This window comes from Protobothrops mucrosquamatus, unplaced genomic scaffold, assembly GCF_001527695.2.
Source record: "Protobothrops mucrosquamatus isolate PMUCROS unplaced genomic scaffold, P.Mucros_1.0 scaffold967, whole genome shotgun sequence".
In the NCBI taxonomy this organism is placed as follows: Eukaryota; Metazoa; Chordata; class Lepidosauria; order Squamata; family Viperidae; genus Protobothrops; species Protobothrops mucrosquamatus.
In genome coordinates, this window is record NW_015387210.1 from 152,601 (window position 1) to 173,647 (window position 21,047).

The 21,047-nt window shown below is 37.5% G+C and overlaps 1 protein-coding gene across 1 annotated transcript in view; it reads left to right on the forward strand.

Moving 5' to 3' along the window:
• Positions 1-5,929: 5,929 nt before the first annotated feature.
• Positions 5,930-21,047, forward strand: part of LOC107290775 (inter-alpha-trypsin inhibitor heavy chain H4-like) — a 31,211-nt gene continuing 16,093 nt past the window's right edge. The window contains exons 1-7 of the mRNA XM_015819691.1: positions 5,930-6,121; positions 14,568-14,728; positions 15,320-15,424; positions 16,057-16,219; positions 16,316-16,426; positions 16,536-16,664; positions 20,682-20,798. Coding sequence (XP_015675177.1) covers positions 5,930-6,121; positions 14,568-14,728; positions 15,320-15,424; positions 16,057-16,219; positions 16,316-16,426; positions 16,536-16,664; positions 20,682-20,798 — 978 coding nt within the window. The remainder of the gene's footprint in view (positions 6,122-14,567; positions 14,729-15,319; positions 15,425-16,056; positions 16,220-16,315; positions 16,427-16,535; positions 16,665-20,681; positions 20,799-21,047) is intronic.

A 21,047-nucleotide genomic window follows, 5' to 3' on the forward strand; every position in this document is an offset into this window, starting at 1 on the left:
TTCCTTCCTTCCTTCCTTCCTTCCTTCCTTCCTTCCTTCCTTCCTTCCTTCCTTCCTTCCTTCCTTCCTTCCCTCCCTCCCTCCCTCCCTCCCTCCCTCCCTCTTGGTATCTACTAATACATGAGATGGATTTATATTGTAGTTGCCAGGCATCTTATTTCAGTTTCCATCAACCTCACTTGTTCCATATGGACAATGGGTGGAGTCATTATTCCATTCAGTTTCCTCAGACCTTTTCCTTGTTTCTCCCTGCCCATGATATGAACTTCCCCAGTATTTTTCTTAATGGTATGTCCTCATAATATTTCCTTTGTCTCATGCCAGAGCCCACAGCAAAGATATGTTTTTACCACTTGCAGGTTTAAAACATTTTTTCCTTTCTCAAAGAGATTTTAGAGGATATTTAGCATGGTTCATTAAAATGAGATCAGGATTTAGACTGATGCAAGCATGACCCCCTCTTCTCTTGTCACTGGATATCACCATCATGGCCAGTTTGATTGGACTTGGTATCTACTAGCACATGAGACAGACTGAACACCTGGCTTCTGCAGAAATATCTGTCTGGGTAAAACCTGACTGGTGCTTGCTGAAGTGCCTGTCCAGCCTTATACAATGCTTAACTTGAAAGTTACAATGCTTAACTTGAAACAATGCTTAACTTGAAAGTTACACAAGTCTAGTGTAACTCTCTTGAACGAACACAAGTCTAGTGCTCTCTTGAGAAATAGTGATACTCTTGGGCACATAACAGGTCTCTTTAAATCAGAAAGTCAGCCAGGTTCTTCCACTTTTATGATACGTCCCCTGCCACCAATAAATAAAATTTCCTTACTTATCTTGCCTTAGGTCAAAGGGGCACTCCTGGTCAACTTCATTGTCACTGAGAATGATAGGGATCTGCAAGGAGGATAGCACAGATTATGCCTGTGTATTTTTCTACTGCCTCATGGACTGGAGGAAAACATTTTAACGTGGCCCAGACAACCGGTCCTGGCATTCTGGAACAGAATGATCGGTTTGGTTTATGTTTTAAAGCACAAATAGTACTGCAGATCCTGGTGTAAGCATCTGTATTCTTTTGACAACCCAGAAGCCTTTGTTCAAATCTAGAAGGGGAATTTCAGGATTTGCTATCCTGGAAATTTTAGTGCACTACTTTATATTAAAACACTTGCTGAATTTAATAGCTTGCTAATTTACTGGTAAGAGCCTCATGATGGCGCTGTCAGCTTATGTAGTTACTTGATTTTAAAAAGGAATGGGATGGTTGTTTCTAAACTGTGCTTTATTTCTTTTCTTTTTAGAAATGTTTTATTGATTTTTTACTGTAACAACCCTTAGTGCCTAGTGTACAGCGTGTTGTCTTAGTTCATAAGTTTTGAAGAAAAAAAAATCCATAGTAGTTAATTAACAGTCAATAATAATTAATTTTTGTACTTCCATAATTACTATATTAATTAATAGTATATTTCTTTAATCTTCCCTTCTCCCAATAGTACTCTCCTTCTCCAACCTTAAACAAATGTAATTGTTAATATTTTCAATGCATAAATGGTTAAATATAAACATTTTTCCATGTTTGTACAAATAATAATAGTGTCCATATATGACATTTTTTTTCTTATCTACTTGTGTTGTTTTTATAAAAATCATCTGATTAGTTCACCATATATCCTATTTTCATAATTCTTGTTTAAGCTTAATTTCTCCTTAATATTCAAACAATTCTTATCAGTCATAATTTTCTCAATATTTATCATCTAAATATCCAGATTTTCCATTTAGATACACCATCCCAATGTTTTCATATTTCATGTGTTATAAAAATACTATACTGCTTATCTATCTTATGACATCTACTTATAACATCTTTTCTGATCAGTTTATATTCACTTATATTTGTAAAAGTTAATTTGTTAAATCACTATATATTCTATTTTTGAAATTCTTAATTAAGCTTAATTTACCCTCAATATTTCAGTCATTCCTTAATCCTGATTCTCTTCAACTTAATTTATCTTTGAATTTCAAACTTTTAATTCACATACACATTCCCAAAATGTTTACATTTTATACATTATAAAAATTACTATTACTTATATCTCTTATCCCTATTATTGTAAGGCCCCTTTATATCCAAAGTTATCCGTTCTTTTAACCGTATTCAAACAAGTGTTTGCTCATGTGATACTCAATCTGATAGGGCGAGTCAAATCTCTTGAATCTGTCTCTGGCCTTCATTTGCCAAGTAGTTTTCCAAATTGATATTTTCCGCTTGTCAGTAAGTGTTTTTTGGAGTGGAGAAGACAGAATGTGTAAAATATATGCTTTTTGTCTCTCAAACTCTAACAGTTCTCCTGGCAGTTCTATAGTCCATTTTGTTAAGTCTTTTTTCTTATCCTCAGGTTTATTTTGACATTCTAATGAATAAAGTATCTTTTCCATTTTTGTTGTTATGTCCAGGTCTTGTAGGTTTTTTCCTGTTTATATTAATCTCCTCATGATTTAAATCTATTGTCATTTGTATCTGTCATAGCAGTACAGACATTTCCTCCTGGAAAGTATTTGTCTTGTCTTGAAATGTTGCTTCTGGAGGTCTTTGATATTCCAGGCTAGGTCTTTCAGGAGTATGTATTAAATGTGGTTTTCTGTCATTTTTTTAAATAAATATTTTATTAATTTTCTATTTTTACAAACAAGTGCTTATTAGACAATGTGTTGATTGGGTCCATTAGTAATTCTGTGGTACATATAAGCTTCTTCAAATTAAATCCAATATTACACCATCCAATACATCCTCTCTTCTTCCGGTAATAAACATTTTTCCACATTAAGCAAATACAATTCTTATTGTTGTTAATAAATATACAGTTGAATATCAGCATTTATTACAGTTTTCTAATAGTATCAGTGATGTCAGTTTAAAATATCTTTTCTAACCAAAACATATCTTAATTGCATTTACACTCAATATCCATTTATTCAGCCAGTATCCTATTTTTGCTTTTTTTTCAGTTTTAATTTCCCATCCAAATTCAAAATGTCCCAATCATTTATAATTTCAAAACAAGTTATATTTGGGCAACCAAAAGCTTCCCTTATTCAAGCTTCTTAGCATTTTCTTATTTCTCTTTTCCTGCCAAAATATGATATTCTGATTACCAATCTTATCTATCTAGTTATAATAATACTTCTATTTCTAACAATGTAGGCTCGCTAAAGGGAGAAGATGGCAAGGAAATTACAGGCAACAGGGAGAAAGCAGAGCTGCTTAACTCATACTTTGTGTTAGTCTTCACACAAAAAGAAACTACAGCCCAAAACACACACAAAAAACCCACTTCAAAAGACATACCAGAAACAAAAATTAAAATAAGCAAGAAAATAGTAAGGGAACACCTATCCAACCTTAATGAATATAAATCACTGGGACCCGTCAGGCTACATCCCAGAGTTCTGAAAGAGTTGGCAGAAAAAACAGATCTGCGAACAACTAGAAGCAAACAAAGTCATAACTAGTAGCCAGCACGTGTTTGTCAAAAATAGATCATGCCAAGCCCTAATAAGACCCCACTTAGAATACTGCTGCCAATTTTGGTCACCATACCACAAAAAAGATGTTGAGAGTTTGGAAAAAATTCAAAGAAGAGCAAGCAAGATGATCAGGGGCCTGGAGATTAAAACATATGAAGAATGGCTACGGGATTTGGGTCTGGCTAGGCTAGTCTAAGGAAAAGAAGAAATAGGAGAGACATGATAGCAGTGTTCCAGTATCTAAGGGGTTGTGACAAGGCAGAGAGGGCCAGGTTGTTCACCAAAGCACCAGATGGAAGGACGAGAAACAATGGTTGGAAATTGACCAAAGAGAGAAACAACCTGGAACTAAGGAGAAATTTCATAACAGTGAGGACAATCAACCAATGGAACAGCTTACCCCCAGAAATTGTGGGTGCTCCATCACTGGAGATTTTAAAGAAGAGACTAGACATCCACCTGTCTGAGACAATATAGGTTCTTCTGTTTAAGCAGGGGGCTGGACTAGAAGACCTCCACTAAACCACTGAAACCTCCTCTCATAATCTCCCAAACCAAGAGCAGCAGAATAAAGGAGTGCCGCACATTTTGTAATGGGAAATGAAGATTTGACTCAATCATCTTTTTGAGGATAAGAACAGGTTTTTCTTTTCATAGTAAAGCATGGGATGAAGTCTCTTCACTGAAGGTTATGGTCCATAGTGTACTACACTAATCCAGTGCAGTCTGATCTATGTTCTTTTTTTCAACTTTCCAGTCTAGGGCTTAGAAAGAATGACTACCTCAGTCACCTGCTATGCCTGAAAAAGGACCAGAACTGGTTTTCTTCTGGTACAAGTACTTTTAACCACTGCATTTACGGGAGAGAGCCATCCATTCACACAATCAAACTTGAGTTCTGTAAGCTATGCCGAGAGATATACTTTACCAGATATGTAACCATACATCAAGGAAATCAAGGAACAGTACTGCAATATGCACAGAGTACAATATTTTAATATGACACAGATATGAAAACAAAAACCATAAAGCTTCTGAACAAAAAAATAACAACTGAAATGACTGTCCAAACTAGTTCTGGCTATGAACTCTGAACCCGTTCTGTTTTTGCCTTCACCAATCTGTTTCCACAACTATGGAATCTCCAAACCTTGGAACTTTCCACCAAGACTGGCAGGCCAAGCTACTGTATATTAACAGGAGCATTCCCCACAGTCATTAGCACTGATGATGTTACCTAGTACGGTAATGAAATGACTACAAGCAAACAACTAAGTTCAGAGAGTACCATGGACTCCACAGTCCAACCCTACGCTACATATATTCTCTCCTATTGACAAAAAATATTTCCTGCCCAATCTTGTGCCAGAAGGACATTGCTGGATTCAACCCAATATGTAAACATTAGAGCTGCTCATTCTTCAGTTTCTCCATAGCCTAGATGTTTATTAATCCAGCCTTTCCTATAAATTAGTGACTCAGAAGCTCTGTTATTTACAGAATGGAAAGGTTTTTGGGTTTTTTGCTACTAATAACCCAACCAGAATTTGCTGATTATCCAGTATGTTATTCTTCCTCCTCCTCCTCCTGTCATTGCCTTGGATTGGCCCACTTCCCCAAAATGAGGAAAGCTCTCCTACTGTTTGTTCATTTATTCATTCATTCCTTATTTTAATTTATATTGGAGAATTCCACTCAGAGTCCTTTTTAGAGGATTCGTTCTTCTGAACATATGGAGTATTTTAAAGAATACCAAATAATTAAGTAGAGCAGCAGCTGTATCAGGTTTCATTTAAAAAGAATAAAATGATCATAATAGAATTTCTTTGGATGAAGAGTGTAGACCTAGCCCAGCTAGGAATGAATAAATGGAGGGAGAGAGAGGGAGGGGGGAGGGAGGGAGGGAGGGAGGCAGTGAGAGAAGGAGGAGAGGAGAGAAGGAGGGGGTGGAGAAAGAGAATACATTCTTCAACAATGTATGTCTTTCACCAATCTGTTTCTACAACTATGGAATCTCCAAACCTTGGAACTTTCCACCAAGACTGGCAGGCCAAGCTACTGTATATTAACAAGAGAATCCCCCACAGTCATTAGCACTGATGATGTTACTGTCAACTCTACAGTATTTAAGCTAGGTATTTGGGCCACTTTATTGCCCACACCCATGAGGTTCGAATAGGCAGATGGATCCCTGATAGGTCAGACCTCAGCTACTCACTTAACTGAACCAATATGCTTAGAACTAGGGGAGCATTGGGAGTTTATCTGTTTTGTGGTGGTTCCAAAACGACACAAATGAGGCCCAAGGGCAGTCTCTTGAGATGAGACCCTAAAAACTGCTGTAAACTGCACACCTGGGATATCGCTTGTCCCAAGCGAGTACCGAGACCTAATGGTGTTCAGTGAAACCAAGTGTGACGTCCTGCCTCCCCACAGAGCAAATGGTTGTCCTATTGAAATTTTACCTGGAGCTAAATTGCCCAAGCCAAAAATGTACTCAATGACCCCCCGCAAATTGAAGAAACTGAGGGAATACATTGACAAGAACCTGGCTAGAGGATTCATTCAGCCAGGAAAATCCCAAGTAGCTGCCCCTGTGCTTTTCAAAGAAAAAAAAAGATGGATAGCTGAGACTGTGTGTAGATTTCAAAGGGTTAAATGGGGTCAGTGTGGAAAATATGTACCCCCTTACCTTAATGAAGGACATGTTGGCCCATTTAGCAAAAGGAAAGATTTTTACCAAACTAGAGCTTAGAGAGGCATGTTATGTAGTGAAATTAAAAAGGGTGGATGAGAGTTTTATCTTAGACATAACAATAAATTGTTCTGTGGGACCAAGGTCATTGTTCACTGCATTTTGGCGGACTGTAGTTAATTGGGGAACGTGATTTATGGCATACTACTGGGGTGGGAAGTTTCACTTGGTAACTTTGTAAGTTTGTGGGGGGGGGTGTATTAGTCTTGGGTTCACTTTTGAACATGCCGATATTATGTAGACAAATAAGTATGTTCTTTAAGGAAATATTTTTGCCTTGGAGTTCTTTTTGCTGGTCTCATCTATCGGAACCATGACAGCTACCTAGTACAGTAATGAAATGTCTGCAAGCAAACAACCAAGATCAGGTGAATACTATGGACTCCATAGTCCAGATCTATACTACATATATTCTCTCCTATTGACAAAAACTCTTAGGGGGAGCCTGGAACCCCCACAGAACATGTCTCCGGGTGGCGGATTGGGGGGCCCTACAGCATTCAAGTTCTTGAATAGCATTGCAGAGATGTCAGTCACAGTGTTTACATGTGCCTCATTGATTTTGAAAAAGCATTTGATAAAAATAAGACACAGCAAACTATTAGAAATCCTAAAACAAGTGGGACTAGATGACAAAGACATCCAAATCATAAAGAATCTATATTGGCATCAGGTAGCAAATGTGAGACTAGGCCAAAAATACTCAGCTGATGCAGAAATACGAAGAGGGGTCAGACAGGGATGTATTCTATCTCCACTATTGTTCAATATCTACTCTGAGTCAATCTTCAATGAGGCACTGGAGAACATTGATGCTGGCATCAAAGTAAACAGTGTTTGGATCAACAATTTAAGACATGGCTTCTCAACCTTTTCATCCATTGTACCACTTTTAGGATATGGCAATATCTGAGTACCACTAGTTGCCTAGCAAGGTGTCAAAAACTTGATGACCAAAAAAAAAAAATTGATAAAGTACAGGTAGTCCTCAACTTACAACATTTCACTTAGTGACTGTTCGAAGTTACAATGGCACTGAAAAAAGTGCCCCCCAAGCCACAGCTGAGCAAGACACCTGCCTGCCCACCCAGCGACGCTCTTCCTCCTGTCCGAGGTTTTCATTGTGAGCATTTCTGTTGAGGATTGGCAGTGGGGGTGGGGTGGGGGTGTTTGGTTTTTATCCCCTCCATCTGCTGGGTGGTTGCAGCAGGTTTTGGTCACTTCACATGACCATCATAAATATGAATCAGTTGCCAAGCATCTGAATGTAAATCACAAGACCCTGGAGATGCTGCAACATTCCAGCTGATGGGCGCTTCTTCTGGGCTCAGCAGAAGCACCAGGATCAGTGCTGCTTTCCAGCTGATTGGTGCTTCTTCAGGGCTCAGCAGAAGCACCAGGATCAGTGCCGAGCTCCAGCTGGAGCCTGGCACTGATCCTGGCACTTCCACTGAGCCCTGACAGTCCCGAAGAAGCGCCGATCAGCTGGAAAGCGGCACTGATCCTGGCGCTTCCGCTGAGCCCTGCAGCTGCAGCCATCTCTCGCTCAGGCTTGTGCGGTGCTGCCATCGGTTCAGCTCATTCCCCTCCACCGCTACCACTTTTCTAAGATGGTCGCGTACCACCTGCTAGGTGCCAATGTACCACAGGTGGTACCCGTACCACTGGTTGAAAAGCCCTGATTTAAGATATGCTGATGATACACTTCTGCTTGCTAATAATAATAATAATAATAATAATAATAATAATAATAATAATAATAATAATAATAATAATAATAATAATAATAATAATAATAATAATAATAATAAAGTTGGAAGGGACCTTGGAGGTCATCTAGTCCAACCCCCTGCTGAGGCAGGAAACCCTATACCATTTCAGACAAATGGCTGTCCAGTCTCTTCTTAAAAACTCCCAGTGTTAGAGCATTCACCACTTCTGGAGGCAGGTTGTTCCACTGGTTAATTGTTCTAACTGTCAGGAAATTTCTCCTTAGTTCTAGATTGCTTCTCTCCTTGATTAGCTTCCATCTGTTGCTTCTTGTCCTGCCTTCAGAAGCTTTGGAGAATAGCTTGACTCCCTCTTCTTTGTGGCAGCCCCTGAGATATTGGAACACTGCTATCATGTCCCCCCTCGTCCTTCTCTTCATTAAACTAGACATACCCAATTCCAGCAACTGTTCCTTATATGTTTTAGCCTCCAGACCTCTAATTATCTTTGTTGCTCTTCTCTGTACTCTTTCTAGAGTCTCAACATCTTTTTTACATTGTGATGACCAAAACTGGATGCAGTATTCTAAGTGTGGCCTTACCAAGGCATTGTAAAGTGGTATTAATACTTCACGTGATCTTGACCTTCAGTTCCTCATCAACAGAGTCACAGAAATATCTGAAAAATACGGCTTGAGGCTTAACACCTCAAAAACCAAGATCATGGTCATCAGCAAACAACCCATTAATTTACCACCAATAAATTCGGAAGGAATACCACTAGCAAAAGTCAGATACTATATTTTTTCCATCCTGCTCTAGGGAGTAGAGAGTTGGTCTCTGACAGAAGGCCATCTGAAGAGACTAGAAGCATTTGAAATGTGGATTTACAGGCGGCTGTTATGTATAAGCTGGGTTGACAAGATCAGAAATGAGGAGGTGATAAGCAGCCTGGGAAAGCCAAGGGAAATCATCAAAACAATTAAAAAGTGAAAGTTAGAATATTTTGGACATGTGATGTGACACCCAGAAAAATACGGCATACTCTATTTAATTCTACAGGGAATGATTGAAGGCAAACAAGGTCCAGGTAAAAGAAGAACATCATGGCTTCAAAATCTAAGGTTTGGACAAAACTCAGCAGCACTTTTTCGTGCGGCTGCTGATAAAAATAGGATTGCCAACATGATCGCCAATGTTCGATAACGGATATGGCACAAGAAGAAGAAGATTGACAAAAACCATGTCCTGCCCAATCTTGTGCCAGAAGCACATTGCTGGACTGAACCCAATATGTAAACATTAGAGCTGCTCATTCTTCAGTTTCTCCATAGCTTAGATGTTTATTAATCCAGCCTTTCCTATAAATTAGTGACTCAGAAGCTCTGTTACTTACAGAATGGAAAGGGTTTTTTGTTTTTGTTTTGCCACTGATAACCCAATCGGAATTTGCTGATTATCCAGTATGTTATTCTTCCTCCTCCTCCTGTCCTTGCCTTGGATTGGCCCACTTCCCCAAAATGAGGAAAGCTCTCCTACTGTTTGTTCATTTATTCATTCATTCATTATTTTAATTTATATCGGAGAGTTCCACTCAGAGTCCTTGTTAGAGGATTCGTTCTTCTGAGCATATGGAGTATATTAAAAGAATACCAAGTAATTAAACAGAACAGCAGCTGTAACAGGTCTCATTTAAAAAGAATAAAATGATCATAATAGAATTGTTTTGGATGAAGAGTATAGACTTAGCCCAGCTAGGAATGAATACAAGGAGGGAGAGAGAGAAGGAGGAGAGGAGAGAAAGAGGGGGTGGAGAGAGAGAATACATTCTTCAGCAACCTTTTCTTTTTAGACTCAGCATGGTAATGTGTGTTAATTGTAGCTACATACTGGATAAAATACCAGTTCTGAGAAAAGGACTTGATTATTCAGTCACTTAAAAGGTCTGGATGAAGATGAAGAAATTAATTCGTTTTCAGGATGTAGAAAGAATAGTGATTTCCTGACAGAACAATTAAACCGTGGAACGGTTTGCTTTCAGAAGTTGTGGGTGCTCCATCACTGAAAGTTTTTAAGAAGAGACTGGACAACCGTTTGTCTAAAGTGGTATAGGGTTTCCTGATTGAGCAGGGGGTTGGTCTAGAAGACCTATAAGGTCCCTTCCAGCTCTGTCATTTTGATATTCACCAAAGTATAGACCATTTCTTGCCAGCATGGTAGCAAATTAACTGCAGTCATGATTTAAAATAAAAAAATAATGGTAAATAACAGCAGAATTAACCATTGGAATAATTGATTGGTTTTTTACCAATGAGAAAATATTTCCTCATATCCAGCAACAAGGATAAAACAGTCAAAGAGTCAAAGATAGATTTTATAGAAAATGTGGGGTTATTTTATTGATCTGAATGTTGCAGTACTTACTTCAAAAGAAGGAGTTTGGCAATCCTAGGATTTAACCCAGACAAAGTGTGAGTTATATTAATATCACCAGTGTAATCAAGCAACGAATCAGCAAACACCTAGAGGCAAAGAAAGTCATTACTAAAAGCCAACATGGGTTTGTCAAAAACAGATCATGCCAGACAAACCTTATTGCATTCTTTGACCAAGTGACAAAATTAGTGGACCAGAGAAATGCTGTGGATATAATTTACTTGGACTTCAGTAAGGCATTTGATAAAGTAGACCACAACCTACTACTTGATAAGATAGAAAAATGTGGGTTAGACAGCATCAGTACCAAATGGATTCGTAGCTCGCTGACTGGCAGTACTCAGCATGTGGTCCTCAATAGACCTGCATCTACATGGAGGAAAGTATGTAGTGGGGTGCCCCAGGGTTCTGTTCTGGGCCCAGTGCTATTCAACATCTTCATCAATGATTTGGATGAGGGGATAGATGGGAAACTCATCAAATTTGCAGGCTACACCAAGCTAGCAGGAATAGCCAACACTCCAGAAAATAGGCTTAAGATACAGAAGGATCTTGACAGATTTGAACATTGGATGTTATCTAACAAAATGAAATTCAATGGTGAAAAAAGTAAGGTTCTACATTTAGGCAAGAAAAACCAAATGCACAGGTATAGTAGATGGTACCTTGCTCAATAGTAGTAACTGTGAGAGGGATCTTGGAGTCATAGTGGACAATCACTTAAATATAAGCTAGCAGCATACTGCTGCTGCCAAAAAAGCCAACACAGTGCTAGGCTGCATTAACAGAGGGATAGAATCAAGATCACATGAAGTTTTAATACCACTTTACAATGCCTTAGTAAGGCCACACTTGGAATATTGCATCCAGCTTTGGTCACCACGATGTAAAAAAGATGTTGAGAATCTGGAAAGAGTACAGAAAAGAGGAACAAAGATGATCAGGGGACTGGAGGCTAAAACATATAAGGAACGGTTGCTGGAATTGGGTATGTCTAGTTTAATGAAGGGAAGGACAAGGGGAGACATGATAGCAGTGTTCCAATATCTCAGGGCTGCCACAAAGAAGAGGGAGTCAAACTATTCTCCAAAGCTTCTGAAGGCAGGACATGAAAGCAACGAATGGAAACTAACCAAAGAGAACTAAGGAGAAATTTCCTGACAGTTAGAACAATTAATCAGTGGAACAACCTGCGTCCAGAAGCTGTGAATGCTCCAACACTGGGAGTTTTTAAGAAGAGATTGGACAGGCATTTGTCTGAAATGGTATAGGATTTCCTGCCTGAGCAGGGGGTTGGACTAGATGACCTCCAAGGTCCCTTCCAACTTTATTAATATTATTATTATTATTATTATTATTATTATTATTATTATTATTATTATTATTATTATTATTATTATTATTATTATTATTATTATTATTATTATTATTATTATATCTACGCAGTGCAAATAGATGATAATAAAAATGTGTTGCCTTCTAAAAAAAACCCAGATATATTTGATAAATTTCGTATGGAAAAAACTGCCACAGTTCCCAATATTTCTCAAAGATTACTACCTTTCTGAAACATTTAAGAAAACATTTTTTAAGATAATGAAGTTGAACCCTGGCCTTCATCCTTAAATTTTGGAATTACAAGATCAATGACCAGTTGATTGAGGAGTAATTTTAATTCCAGATAATGTACTCAGGAACTAAACAATAAAAACTAAACCAGGCAGCAATATTTGAATATTTAGCAAGATTTTGAGGAAGTTGTAGTATGTAGGAGAGGTTAGTCATACTTACATCTCTGTGTAAATATTAGACTAACGGTTTCTCAAATTTTACCAAACAGTAGTTGTTCATTAACTTTATCTGTATAAAATGAATTCTCCTCTATGTTTCTTTCCATTTCCAAAATGGAAAAACAATTGTTCACTCTGTGGCTGGCTTTGTCTTCACAACTTCTATTGACAGATGCTTTTATCTATCAGGTACTTGTCTTGGTTGATGCTTAATTGTTCATTGAAATATGAAAACAATATACATGCCTGAATTTTTAATGATTCAATTAATTTTACAGGTTGAAAGTTAAAACGAATAGCTAACTGAGAAGAACTAGACATAGACCAAGGGAAGATGAGTTGCACTGTAGCTGAACATGTTGTTTACAAATGGCATGTGTGACTGTACTTGGATATGTGTATTGTTAGTGTAAAGATGTAACTGAAGGTGAATAAGAGCATATTAACAGGGGAATTTGTTGTCCCTCGGAGAACTTGTGGCATCTCATTTAAGGTGCTCAAAAGAGGTATTTGAATTTGGATTCTCTCACCAAACTGGGAATTGAACTCAGGGACCAAAATGGTTCTAGCTCTTTGATTCTAAGTTCAGCTTATCAGTTTGTGGAATGAGAGTTTGGTGGGTTTTGAGCTTTATCTGTTGTCAAAATGAATAAGGATATTTTGCTGGAATCCTAGCAGTTTGGAATCACCCTTAGTTTGGATCCATTCTCAAGGGCCAGCAGACTCCAGAACTTGATTTATTACAAATTCCTGTAAAGTAATGCAAGACTTCAACAAAGCAAATCTGTTTTCTTGATGTGTGGCAGCTCTTCAGAGTCTAAGAGCAGTCCAGGCTCCCTTGCTGGGAATTTTTGCCTCAATGTGTTTTTCACCCTCCAGTGACAGGAGCTCTCCTTTGTCTTGCTTGTGGTAAATAATCACTATGTCTTAAATCAGAAGCTGCAAAGCAAACACTTTTGGATAGATTGAGGAATGGAAAAGATTGAGGTTTAAAAATGCTCCAAACTGAGTGGTCTTTTAAAAGTATTAACATGAGATAGATTGAAACGTGACAGAAACGTTGATAGTTTCCAAAGTTCTACAGAAGACTTTTCCCATTTGTTTTCACTTTTTATAACCACAAAATGTATTTTTGCTACATCTAAGTACGGTCACTTGTTATACTTAGAAAAGATAGTGCTATTGACAATTTCATTTTTGCTCTGCTATCCCATCCCCAAAACGAACTTCTGAACAGAACCCTATATGACCTCTAGTTATATCTAAATGTATATATTTCAGATTATGGAGAAATATCCTAAAGCAGGTCAGCTAGTAGGTATCCACAGGGGAAGGTTCAAAAAAGTCAAATCGGCAGCACATCGGCATGATTGAAAGCCCACTTGTTGTATTGATGAATATTCAAAGAACAGAACTTCAATAGCATATTCTTTATTGGTTAGGTCAAATACAAAATGCAAATATAAGTGCAGAGATGCAGGGAAGGCTCATATCTTAAATAAGAAAAATATAAAGATGTCCCTTGTGGCCAATTTAGGATATTAGGACAGAGCACCCCAGTTTGAAGGATGGGGGCAGGGATGGGTAGATGTTCTTTTAGGAAGATGCAGATATTTATGGAATTTTCTTCCATGGGTGCCAGAAAAAAATTCTGCACTTCTGAACATGTCAGAATTGGGAGATGGCTGTTGGTAGGCTGCGCACAGCAAATTAAATCAAATTCTTACAATAGCATTTTTTTCAGCAAAGTGTCATATTTTTTATAACATTAGACAATCCATGTCTGATTGGGGTATCCCTTCCTTCCGTCCTTCCTTCCTTCCTTCCTTCCTTCCTTCCTTCCTTCCTTCCTTCCTTCCTTCCTTCCTTCCTTCCTTCCTTCCTTCCTCCCTCCCTCCCTCCCTCCCTCCCTCCCTCATTTCCTCCTTCTCTTTCATTATCTGCCTGCCTGCCTGCAGCACTGAAGCCACCCATAACTTCCTCAAATTTCATTCCATTAGATGCATTTTGTCAGTTATCTGTTTTGAAGAAGCTTGATTCAAAAACTGTTGCCTTATAATTCACCATTTCACTCAGGTAAAGATCATAACAAGAGTTTTAGTAGCATATAGGTGTTTTATATAATATATATTTAAACAATATAAAACAGTTTAATAATTTAAAAGAACAATCTTGCATTTTTATTACAGCAAATTATCATATCAAAAATTAACTTATGTCTGTTTATTATAAAAATGACTCTGTCTGGTGTTTGCTACTAATACTTTTAGTCTTTGTTCGATTGTTAGTAACAATCTCCAGCAAAGAAACTGATAGAAGCTTTCTCTCTTCTTTCCCTAGAATGCCATTGAAATCTACAGCCTGCACATTGACTGCAAAGTTATGTCGCGGTATGCCCACACAGTGATCACCAGCAGAATTGTCAACAGGGGGAATGAATCTAAGGAGGCTGTTTTCGATGTGGAACTACCCAAGAAAGCCTTCATCACAAACTTCAGCATGTAAGCACTAAAGTAGGGCTCAACATCTGAAATGATAAGACAGATTTGAACTTTATTTACTCATTTTTTGAGGTTTATAAGACATTCCCATTACCAAATCTGGAGTAGCATACAGCTCCCTAAATATGTAATCTGGGACTAAAAACACAAATACAGATCAAATTACTGTAAAAACAAACCATGAAGTTATACCTATGTAAAACTGGGAAATATTTTCAGAGCAGTTGAAACCATTGAATACAAACCTCATCTGGAAGACACTTTTCACTCAAAGCAAAATAAACCTGACTGATTAAAATGTAATCACAAGAATTATTCAGCAATGGAGTTATCTGTACAACCCTACTTCCACAATTGATTGAACTGGATAAGAAATAATTACATTGATAAAGAAAGACAATGCAAACTCCCCCCCCCCCAATTAATATTTCCCATGAACATGAAATTATGATTAAAATGAAACTGAAATTATATTCAATCCAGTAATGTAGGGTTTTATTTTCTTTCACTTCATAAAATACCTTACTATCAGTGGGTTTCCCTTTTCTATTTCTGGACCTTTGTGAATTCTTTGAAACATCTATTTTGAAGGACCATAGATGGAGAAACATACCCTGGAATAATCAAGGAGAAACAGGCTGCTCAAACTCAGTATGATTCTGCCATTTCACGAGGTCAAAGTGCTGGATTGGTCAAGTGAGTACAAGATGTTTTCTCAAATTTCAATTTTAAGTGGATTTCTTTTCTTAACCAGATCCACTCAGTGCATATGATCCACTGTTCCTTGGCTCATGCAGATAATTAGATTCCACTATCATTCCTCAGAGGGTTTAAGCATTAACGTCTTATATAAGGAGATCCATGTAATCAAGTAATAAACCATGCAGGCCATCTTGAAATATTAAAGATGGCTCAGGAAGCCTATCGATAATCTGAGGCTTATCATGAATGCCAAAAATAGCAAAAAGGGGATTCTGTCAGAAGCTATACAGGGAGAAAGGGCAGAGGGGGAGGGCAGAAGGGAAAGAGTGATTAAAATAGGTAAGGAACTGGTGATAGAAGGTTTAGCTGCTGTGAGTGAATATAGTCTCAGGGTGCTAAAGGAACTGGCAGGTGTGATCTCAGAACTACTGACTGTAATCTTTGAGAATTGCTGGAGGTACAGGGAATGTGCCAGAGGACTGAAGAAGAGACAATGTTGTTCTGTTAAAGAGGGGAAAAAGCAGACCTAAGAAACTACAGAAATCGTAGCAAAGATTATCAAGCAGTAGGTTTGCAAGCACTTAGAAAGGAACAAAATACCTAAATTATACTTTTCTCATTTATAGATCAGCTGGAAGAAAGTTGGAAGAGTTTAGTGTTTCAGTTAATGTTAAAGCAGAAGGTAAAGTTAACTTTGAATTGCATTATGAGCAACTACTCGATCGTAAGCTAGGGAAATATGAATTGATCACCAAAGTCAAGCCCAAACAACTGGTGAAAGACTTTCAGGTAAAATCTCCACCAACAGTTTTATCCATCTGTCATTATCCGCTCATATTTAGAAGGTAGGACCCAATCACATCTTTTGCTTTTGCTTATACTTAGATTGATACTCACATCTTTGAGCCACAAGGCATAGCCTTTTTAGAAACGGAAAGCAGCTTCTTGAGCAATGAAATGAATGATGCTGTCATAAAGACACAGGAGGAGACCAAGGTACATGGCTGCATTTGACCCAAAACTCCTTAGAAAACTCTAACAACAAGAAATCACTGTTGTATTAATAGTTTGCCTGACATGATTTTTATTTGTCTTTAATGTTCAGGCTCATATTTCATTTAAACCAACCTTAAGTCAACAAAGGAAAATCCCTGAGTCTGAAGAGACTCTTCTAGATGGAAATTTCTTCATACGTTATGATGTTAAAAGGAATGTTCCCGTAGGTGACATACAGGTAACGTGATGTTTTTAATTCATCTGTGAATCCAACAATGGCCATTATCTAGGGTCTATCCTGAAATTTTCCAGTATCATAAACATTAGGCAGTAATGGATAGGGTGGGAGGAGGGGAGTTATGCCATGTTTTCAAGGTATTGCCTTCATCTTATTCCTGGCTCTGAGCTAGGGCAGCCAAGTCATTTTCAGCTTTAAAGTTTTAAAGTTTTCCCTCTTCTGCTGACAGATCCTTTGCATGGATAAGATCTAGCTTCCTTCATGTACTTGCTGATGAGATCAGGGATTGAGATTTATCCCACTCCTGTTATTTTAGGTTATTGCAGGTCTGCTTCCTCCTCTGTTCTTTGGACATTGACCTCTATAGCCATTTTGGCATGGGCTGCAAGAGGCACTGAAAAAGGGCCTTATGCAATGCTCTTCTGAAACAGTGTTAGACACACATTTAAAAAAACAAGACTAGCATTCTTTGGAACTGGTATTACCTGGAAGCTTACTGTAATTTAAACTGGGAAAGAGAGCCACATTCTTCCAGCTGTGTATTGCTGCTTTTGTTACAAATAGGACAGAGATGCTTTTATTACTTGGTGGGAAGACCTGGTGACCTTTGGCCTGTTCCAAAGCCACTTGCTGCTATACGCTTGCAGTGCTATTCAGGGGTGGAGCTCTCTTGTTTGTTTGTTTTTATAACAAATTTTATTGGTTTTTTTAACTTTTACAACAGAATGCTCAAGACACACCGTGGTGGTTAGGTGATAAATCATCCAAAAACAAAATCATATAATAGCTCAAGTAAATACATTAAATGTTCCCTCTCTATTTCCCTAAAATAATATAACCTATTTAACATAATCCATTTCTACATTACATATCTATAAATCCTAATCCTGTTTTGAACTTTATTAATTTACAGTTACCATAGTCCAATTTAATCTTAGATAAACGTATTATCACTTCGGGTATCCCTTCTAAAATACTAATCCAGATATATTCTAATTCATAATCTCATAAATCATTGATTTTATCACAAATCTCTTTTATTTCTTCAGATAGCATTTAAATCTCATTCAAATAATTATCATGTCTAAAAAGAAAGAACACACCTATTATTACACAAAACATCGTCTTACTAACTGAAAACACTCAATTAGTTGTTAAAGCAATCCGAATTTCTAAAAACTTCTTTCATATTCTTATTCTCATTCCATTACAAAATAATTTTCATACAAATAAACATATTATTCCAAAATGTACATTCTTACTCCATTTAACATATATATTCTAATAATCACAAATTTTCAACTCTAAATCTTAGTCCTTAAATCAATCCATATTTCTCAAAACCTTTTTACATATAATTTTAATTTTCTCTTTTTAGTCTTATTCTGGCTTTCTTTTTATGCCAAGCAGGTTTCCAGAACAAAGCCTCTATTTCAGCAAATAGATCTCCCATTATTGCTTGTAATGTCATTTGGGTCAGTAAAAGACCTCCCATCCTCTGTTTTTGACGCCTGGCTCCTGTCTGCTGGATAAAACACTCAATCATGTCCAATTTTATAATTAGTAGATGATTATCAAAGTTGTCATAATTCTCCAACAGTTGTAATTTCAAGTCCATTTCTGTTAGTTTTGCAATTGTAGATAGTTTAGTTACAATCATTTTCTGGTCATCCAAAGTCTCCATAGGTTGTATGTAAATTAATTCCTCTTCTATTGCTTTTTGGTCTGTAGAATGATCAAATAGAGTCTGAAGGTCAGTTTGTAAGTTCACAGTAGAATTTCTGTTTATTATTTCTGCAGTTCTCTCTCTTATTTGGGAACATATTTCCTCAGTAGCTTCATAAATGTTTTCCAGTATGAGTTTACAGTTGAGTTGTAAATATGGTTTCTCCATTTCAGTAGTAACACAAACAAGAGACGGTTGCAGTTTTAAATTTCTCCACAAGATGTCCTCAGTAAACTATTAAAATCTCTTCCAGACACCAAAAATGAGATTAGCAAAGTCAAAAAGCTATGAAATCTCTTTTCCAGCTTCTCATAGAGTTGGTTTTTTTTTTCAAACAATAAAGATTTATCCCTTTAAAAAAATAAGTCCAAGACATAGAAAAACAATATTCTCCAGCTTAGAAGATATAACAATAAAGTTTTATGATAAGGATTTTTCCAGGGCCCCCAAGTAACCAAAAATAAAAATAGTCAATAAAAAGTTTTTTCCTTTGTTATGGAAAGCTCTTTTCCCCAGATAAACAAAGGGAGCTCTTTCAAAGCAGGGGAGTAATTCCAAAAAGCTTTTAACAGGAGAGTAGTTAGGCAAAAAGAGAGAAGGAAAAGTCTCACCGGGATCATCTACGATGGTTTCTTAACGCTAGATGTTCTTTTGACTTTCGGCTGGAGCAGCTAAATGATCGGCCATGTTACTGGCCGATCTTTTCTCCATCGGCCCTGAGGAGCTGCCTCGGACCCCGGAGGGAGCTGCCTCCGCCCCCCGCAACCAACGGAGCTCTCTTGTTTTTGACTATGCCGCCCACCTCAGACCTTTCCCTCATCATCTGTTAGCTGACAAGTTAGTTTTTTGAGAAGGATCTATTGTTCTTTCATGACCGTGCTAAACTCTTATCCAGAAATCACCCAAATGACAAGACATAGATACAGAGGACCTTCATGCCTTCAAACTGTCTGTAGGTTGGCTGGACTACCTGTTCTAAGTCCCCTCCTACACATACCATCTCTGTCCCACCACTTTTTCTCAGGTTGCGCTCAATGGGAAAGAAAAGGAAACCCAGGGGAACCCACCAATCCCTCTTCTCTTGAAATGATCAGGACGGTGGCACTCGCTGTCCTCTTGAAATATGTGGCATGTTTTTCTGTCTTCTCCTGGACTGGAAGATGGTACTTTATGTGGCTGTCTCACTGTGTCTTTTAGTATACTTAGCTGAACTCTTAGCTTTGAGAAAGGGTCATTTAGAAAGGCCTCATCCTCAGTTTTGGTCAGTGATTACAATTCAATGATTCGGAGTAATAAAATGTGAACCCAAGGGATATAAACAAAAACTAACCTTGTTTGTTCAAAACTTACTGGAAATGTAATAAAAGCCAATTCTTGAGAATATCAATTTATTTCCCAGATCTCCCAGATTCTATCATAAATTCATAGTAATTATGCTATATTCCCATTTGTATCTATACCACAAACTGGTCCCACATTTTTTTCCCCAGTATCTGTCTATGAGGTACTTCATCTCATCCTTAGACCCTCAACTGGGACTGGCTTAAACTGTACTGGGATTAGATTTAGTTTTCCCTTGTTTTACTCCATACTGCCCAGAGAAAGCTTCAGACAGAAAATTAAGCTTTGCCACCCATTAGCTGGAGGAAAAACTGGTGATTGACAGGAACATGGCACAAAAGCAGTCACGGTAGGACAGGGATCAGTGATCAGGTCAGCAAATTTCAGGCTGGGGAACTGCCAGTGGATAGCAGTGTAACTGCATAGCAGGGAACTTATCCTATGAGAAACAGCACACACTTTGTGTTGGTCTGCTCCCTGTGGAAAATGTGTGTGTGTGGGGAAACCGAACCACAGTTGGAACAGATATAGTCAAAATATTTTTACTGCCTATCAATAAAAGTACAGAAGGTTATTTCCATTCAGGATATGTATTTTATTGAACTGAATTTATGCACCTATAGTTAGGAATACATTAACATTTATATTTTATTAAAGCAGACGTCTTTAGCTAAAAAGTTGGTTTCAGACATCAGTGTTTTTTATACAGTAAGCTACTGTGTGCTTGGGAGAGTTGAATGACTTATTGATATGTATTTCTTCAACCAAACTGTATTGTCAGAGTCACCCAGTTGGTGAGATGGGCAGAATATAAATTAAACAAATAAATAAATACATAAAAGTATTTTTTTACCCAGTATTCCATAGAGCTTATTTTGGTTTCTTTATCCTCCAGTACATCAACATATATATCTGTAACATGTTAAAATGACATGTTTTGTTCATTTCAGATCGTGAATGGTTATTTTGTCCATTATTTTGCACCAACGGAATTGCCAGTATTTCCGAAAAACATCATCTTTGTTATAGATCAAAGTGGATCTATGATTGGCAATAAAATTCAGCAGGTAATTTCTCCCAAAACAGAGCATTTTCTTGAGTCTACTGATAGTTTTTGTTGTATTCCAGGTTTAATTCCAATGAAAATTATCTTATTTCAACAAGCCAGCTTCAGGTATTCTCAGCCTTTTCTCTCTTTTATAGCTGCGAATCAAAAAAGAGCAATGATGCTGTAGAGTCAAAATAAACAGCCCTTCTTTCTATCTTTGTAATGTTCAGATTTATTTCCTTGTTGGCTTTGCATATATATTTACTTT